The sequence below is a fragment of the Vombatus ursinus genome, unplaced genomic scaffold (assembly GCF_900497805.2).
Source record: "Vombatus ursinus unplaced genomic scaffold, bare-nosed wombat genome assembly UNPS02003292.1, whole genome shotgun sequence".
Lineage (NCBI taxonomy): Eukaryota > Metazoa > Chordata > Mammalia > Diprotodontia > Vombatidae > Vombatus > Vombatus ursinus.
The window spans coordinates 1204573-1211490 of record NW_020943070.1 but is presented as its reverse complement, the minus strand read 5'-3'; the positions used below and the strand labels follow the sequence as shown (position 1 = coordinate 1211490).

The window sequence follows — 6918 nt, the reverse complement described above, 5'->3', positions numbered from 1 at the left end:
CGCGCGCGCGCGCGCCTCTGTCTCTCTGCCTCTGCCGGGGATGCAGGAGGTTACCACGCATCTGCCTCTGATTATTAATCAGCTTAGGTGATGTCAGTCGGGGAAGGAGGGACCCGGGAAGAAAGGGCTTGGCAGGAGGCTGGAGAGGCGAGTGGGGCTGGGGAAGTCCCCCCTTCAGAACTGCGGGGCTTGCGCTCTGGGACAAGCCAGAAGCCAGTGAAGCTGCCGCAGCCTGCGTGGGTGGCTGGGGAGCTCAGCTAGTCAGAGCAGAAGGAGCCGGAGGAGAAGGCAGAAGGAGGGGAAGGATGGACCTGTCCACAGCCCTGCTGCCCCTCGCCGCCAATGACAGCAACACCTCAGAGCCTGGAGGAGGCAACCTCACTTCTGGCTGTGAGTAGAGTCGGGGGCTGGGGTTTCCCCCGTGCCCTGCCCTCATGCCCGCCGTGCACTTGGTGGAATGGGAGACAGGAGCGATCTTCCTCAGGACCAAACTGGCCGGGAAACTTTCTGGGGGGGGGGGGATAGAGGGAGGAAGGGGTCAGTGCGGGGACAGCAGAAAGAACACCTAAGCTCAACCCACCCTGAAAGGTGGGATTACTAATTCTGCGACTATGGCAAGTCACTTCACCCCTCCCTGGGCCTCAGTTTCCCCCTCTGTAAAATGAGTGGGTTGGCCTAGATGTCTTCTGAGGCCCCTACTAGCTCTACATCCATGAGCCTATGAATCTGCGTGACCTTGGGCAAGCCACTTAACCTCACTGGGCCTCAGTTTGCTTATCTGTAAAACTGGGGGCGGGGTGGATGAGATGATGACTGAGGTCCCTTCCAGCTGAAGATCCAGGCACCCATCATTCTCCGAACTGTAGGTATCCCCTGGACTTCTCCTAAAACTTGCAGGGAAAGCAGACGAGGACAGGGGAGAAAGCAGGGTCAGGAGGGCAGGACTGAGAGAAGAGGGGTGTGCCCTGGAGCCAGGGAGTGTGTGAGTGCGTGTGCAAGGCGACGCTCTTCCCCCATGGGCCAAAGGGGGTAGGGAAGGGGGAGAACACCAGGCTCAATGTTGGATTATGGGGAGAGAGAAGTCAGTGGATAGGAAGACAGGGAATAACAGAAAGGAGCCTCGTCCCTGCCGGGGACTCTCTGTTCCTCAGACAGCAGCAGTGGGGTCTGCAGCACCATGGTGGGAGGGGGGGGGGGGGGGGTAGGGCTGGGAGACGCAGGCATGAAGGGATTCTTGTAGGAGAACTGAGGATGGCAGAGCCCTTGAGGGTCACAGGGAGGTAATCTCACGACAGCCTGAGAGAAAGGGAATGATAATGCCCCCCAGTTTGACAGAAGCAGAGACCTTGACTTAGAAGGGGCTTGTGAGGCATGGAGCCCAAATTCTCTGGTTTGACAGAAGAGGAAAGTGAGGGGAAGTGACATGCCCCAAGGTTACCCACTTGGCGAGAGACCCAGCCAGGATTCAACCCCGGTGTTCTGACTTCCCTGCTTTTCACTGCTGAGGTGTAGGGAGAGCCTCAGCAGCCCTGGGGTTTCTGGGGCCCTCTAAGGTTTCCTGAGCCAGGCTGGCTCTGGGGCTGAGCTGGTCAGAGCCTAGCTTGGCTGGAGGCTTGGGAGAGGGAGTCAGACTGAAGGAAAGGTGGAGAGTGGGGGAAATTCCAATGATGGGGACGTCAAAGAGAGGGCTGCAGTCTTTACTGTGACTAGTAGAGAGCCCCAAGGGCAGTGAGTGCTAACAGTTTAGATGAGGAAGACTGTGTGTCCATGCATGTACATGCATGTGTACATGCGTGTCAGTCCGTGTGTGTGTGGAGTTTGTGTCTAAGTGGGGCTCAGTTTGGCTGATGCATTAGATAGCAGTCATGAGAAAAGCCACCCAGACAGCATAAGACAGCTTCTCCTCACAGCTGCTCTAAAATAAGAAAATAGGGGCTCAGAACTATCGCTTCTGAGAAAACCCTTTATACCCATTTAGTTACTGAAGGAAAGGGTTCATGGCACTAGCCTGGGAGGAGCCTGGGGGTGAAATCTGTCGTTCACAGGCACATTCCATGGGTTCATTTCTGGCCACATTCCTGACATTGTGTACCTTCAAAGGAAATCCAGCAGGTAAAGATGGGGACCCCTTCACAGGTGGTGAGAGAATCTGGTGAAATTCACACGTCCACTTTTTTGTTGCTGGAGGTTGGGGGGGGGATAATGGCAGGATGAGAAAAGGGGATCCATTTGAGCCGATGTGAGGACACAGCACTGGGAGTTACTGGAAAGATGAATGAATTAATGAATGGATGGACGGACGGACGGACGGACGGACGGACGGATGGATGGATGGGTGGATGAAAAGACATACACTAAGCACTTGTTATGTGCCAGGCACTGTGCTAAGCTCTCGGGGTACAAATACAAACAGTGAGAATCCTGCCCTCAAGAAGCTTACATTCTAATAAGCTGAGACCACATGTCTTGGGGACGGCCGGCCAGGGAAGGCACGTCTGGTCGCTTTGTAAACCTTAACGTGTTTTAGACTCGAAAGGATTAGAGCACAGATTTAGAGCTTGGAACGGACCTTGGAGACCATCAGGTCCAATGCTTTCTTTTTTAAAATGAGTAAACTGAGGCCCAGGGAAACAAAATTAGTTGCCCGGCGTCTCGCAGGTAAGTGACAGCTTTGGGATTTGAACCCCGGTTCTTTGACCTCCAATCCAGAACTCTTTCCGCTGTATCAGATGTCTCCCAGGTAGTAGCTTGAGGTGCATAAAGGCTAAATGACTTGCCCATAGTCATAAAGAAAGAAATTGAAGCCAGGTCTAAACGGATGGACCCCCCCCCACACACACACACACCAGGATGGGAAAGAGAGGGGTGGGGGGCCAAGTAGGATGGGATAGAAGGGTACCCTGGGTCCAGCACTGAAATACCTGGGAGTGAAGTAAGGGGAAAGGCAGGGGTAGGGGTGAGACAAACTGGTGTATTGTTGATTTGTAGAACGTGAGTGGCCGGCTGTGCCAGCTGTGCCAGCAGCATGCTTTCTCTGTCCCCAGTTTCACCACCACGCCTGTGGCGAGTATCCTATGTCAACATCATCATGCCTTCTGTGTTTGGCATCATCTGCTTGCTGGGGATCGTGGGGAACTCGATGGTTATCTTCACCGTGGTGAAGAAGTCCAAATTCCACGGGTGCAACAATGTCCCCGACATCTTCATCATCAACCTCTCCGTGGTCGACCTGCTCTTTCTCCTGGGCATGCCCTTCATGATCCATCAGCTCATGGGCAACGGAGTCTGGCATTTTGGGGAAACCATGTGCACACTCATCACGGCCATGGATGCCAACAGCCAGTTCACCAGCACCTATATCCTCACGGCAATGGCCATTGATCGCTACCTGGCCACAGTCCACCCCATCTCCTCGACCAAGTTCAGGAAGCCCTCTGTGGCCTCCCTGGTGATTGGCCTCCTCTGGGCACTCTCCTTCATCAGCATCACCCCAGTGTGGCTCTACGCCAGACTTATCCCCTTCCCTGGAGACACTGTTGGCTGCGGCATTCGCCTGCCCAACCCAGAGACTGACCTGTACTGGTTTACCCTGTACCAATTCTTTCTGGCCTTTGCTCTGCCCTTCGTGGTCATCACAGTGGCCTACGCACGGATCCTCCAGCGGATGACGTCTTCAGTGGCCCCAGCTTCTCAGCGCAGCATCCGGCTCAGGACCAAGAGGGTGACACGCACAGCCATTGCCATCTGCCTGGTCTTCTTTGTCTGCTGGGCACCCTACTATGTGCTGCAGCTGACCCAGCTCTCCATCAGTCGCCCCACCCTGGCCTTCATTTACCTCTACAATGCGGCCATCAGCCTGGGCTACGCCAACAGTTGCCTCAACCCCTTTGTCTACATCGTGCTCTGTGAGACCTTCCGCAAACGTCTGGTGCTCTCGGTCAAACCGGCTGCCGTGGGGCAGCTCCGGACGGTCAGCACTGCCCCCACTATGGAGGAGATGACCGAAACCAAAAGTGCCTGACACTCCCTCCATACTCCAGGCACTGCCAACAAACACAGCCAAGACAAGACCAGTTAATGGGGGGCTGGGGGGAGGATTATGGACATAAGACCCAGATAAAACTGGGTTCAGGTGATGCTGAGTCAACTGGGAGCCATGGTGAGAAACCAGGAATATGTCCGAACCCCCACCTCGGGAGGGCGGGCCCAGCAAAGGTCTGGGTGAGAGTGACGGAAAGCAATTGGATAAATGTTCCGTTTAACCTTCCAGTCACATCTCCTTATGCTGCACATACACGGTTGGCTTTGTCATCCACCATTTCCCCAAGGAGCAGCTGGGAAGCTTCTGGCTGGCTTCAGACTCAGGCCTCACCAAGAGCTGGAGGAGTGGGCTGGGAGGACCTGGGGGAAGGGGCTGGACCAGTGACCCCAAAGTTCTTCCTCATTTCTCCTCTGCATGAAACACCAAACCAAACCAGTTTTTCTCCTGAGATGGTGGATGAAGAGAGATGGAGAAAGTCTTCTCTCCCACTCTCTCAGCACCCCAACGACATCTAGCCCCTCTGCTTTAGCTGCTCGTCTTGGGAAATGCATGCTTTGGGGCGAGGGGGACTGGCAATCCCCTGCTGTCCCCCATGCCTGGAAGAGACCCTCCTTCCTTTCCTCAAAGGCTCAGCTCAGCTGCCACGTCCTTCCTGTACCCATCCCCTAATTCTGCCCCCTCCATCCTCCAGGGACTTTGCCTGGGTCTCTGCTTTGCTTCTCTAGTCCTTTAACTTGTATTATATTTATCCGTGTATCTGTCAAATCCCCTATTTGACTGTAAGCACGTTGCGTGCAGGGGTTATGTCATTGTTCAGCTTTGTATCTCTAACATGAAGACCAGGGACCTGCACACAGTAGGAGATTAATAAATGTTTGTTGTATTGAATTGAATTGAGAAGCCAGTACCTGCTAAGAAGACTAGGATAGTGAACAAGGCTGCCAACTTTGGAGGGGATGGAGAGTAGGAGAGGGGTTGAGAAAGGAAATGAAAACAACAAAAATTACAAAGCCTTTGTATATGCCGTGTGTTTACTCATCTGTGTATGCGTCATTTCCCCCAACAGAGTGTAAGCTCCCTGTGGGCAGCGGCTGTTTCCTTCTTGTCTGTGTATCCTTAGTGCCAAGCACAGTGCCCGGTATACAGAAGGCACTTAATAAATGTCTATTGGACTTCTTTTTTGTACTTCTCTCCCCTTCCCCCAATAGTGCCTTGCACATAATAAATACTCGGATTTTATATTGTACTAAATTGAATTAGAAAACCAAAAATTCCTCAGAAGAATGAGGGGGCAGAAACAAAGGCTTTTGTGCCTTCTTTTGTTCTGCATACATATGTATTTATAGTGCACATGTATTGTGTTTGCTCACCTGTTCATGCTTCAAGTCCCACCCCCACTGAATCCTCGAGGGGCAGACAGTGTTTCCTTTTTGCTTTCATAACACCATGGCTTACTTAGCACAGTGCCTGGCACCTAGCAGACACTTACTAAATGCTTACTGGATTGGACTGAATTAAATTGGATCTTGGGGAAATGAGCACAATTAAGCTACAGTACATGTGATTTCTGGGGCTCTCTCTGCCATCAGTAGAATTCACCAAAGATTAATTAAGCACCTACTATGTGCCAGACACCATGCTGGGCACTGGTGATGCAAATACAAAGGATGAAACCCTATGTGTTCAACACATTTAGGGTACACACACACACACACACACACACACACACACACACACACACACACACCCCTAATCCTCCATCTAAAGCAGTCTGAAGTCTCTCACTGGTTTAGAGCTCTCCAGATTGGAGGAAGAAGAGGGAGTCACTTGGCTCAGGCAGAGTTAAATCCTAGAGGCTGCACTCCAGGAAATGAAAACAAAAATAGAAATAAAAATAAAAATAAAAATACAGAAGGGAGAGGGAATGTGTCTCTAAATCCACAAGGAGGGCTCAGCCAGATAAACCGTCTTGACTGTACCTGTCAGGCTTGAGTGAGGGTGGGAGTTCAGCTGCCTCTTAGGAGCCCAGCTCTGGGCCCCCCCTCTGGACCATGGCTGGAGCTCAGGGGCTCTCCCCCGGCCCCTCCCCATTTGATCTCCCTTAACAGCCCCAGCAGGGGCTCACTCACTGGGAGATCTGGCCGGAACAAGGACCTGGAGACTATTATAGCCTGGACCACCGGGAGGCAGCCACCATCTTCTTCTAGAGCTCAAAGAAAGGCACCCGGGCACAGTCTACACCATGCACCACTCCTAAGGTGAGGAGCTTCTCGGCAGTTGCTGATGACCTGGTGGTATCAGTTCTGTGCTGACAACCACCCTGAGGACATGGGCAGCTCTCCGCAGTCTGGTTATCACCATTCACAGCAGAATCATCGCCTTATCTGTAGCTTCTGGTTAGCTCCCTTTGGGGATGGTGCCTAGTGCTGGTCTGAAGCAATGGAGTGGGGTTGGATGGGCATGGGAGGAAAGCCTTCCCCCGCCTTGGGGGTCAACTGGCAACAGACAAGGGATAAAGCAGTGGGGGGGAGAGAGAGGAGCATTTCTTACCTCCTTTTAATAAGATAATGTAATAATATTATATATAATATAAAATTAGCATTATATAACATAGAATTATTTATTACCCCCTTTAGATAAGACAATGTAATAGTATTTTATATAGTATATAATAATTATTATATAATACTATAGAATAATTTATTGCCCCCTTTAAATAAGATAATGTAATAGTATTTTTATATAGTATATAATAATTATAATACTACAGCATAATTTACTGTCCCCTTTAAATAAGATAACATAGCAATATTTTATCTATTATATAAGTATTATTATATGGTAATCTATAATAATTCATTACCTCATTTTGACAA

The 6918-nt window shown here is 51.2% G+C and overlaps 1 protein-coding gene across 1 annotated transcript; it reads left to right on the top strand.

The window, feature by feature from the left end:
- Nucleotides 1-305: 305 nt before the first annotated feature.
- Nucleotides 306-4143, top strand: MCHR1 (melanin concentrating hormone receptor 1). The gene is made up of 2 exons (XM_027874407.1): nt 306-390; nt 3045-4143. The coding sequence occupies exons 1-2, from the start codon at nt 306-308 to the stop codon at nt 4019-4021; spliced, it is 1062 nt and encodes a 353-aa protein (XP_027730208.1). The 3' UTR covers nt 4022-4143.
- Nucleotides 4144-6918: the final 2775 nt, after the last annotated feature.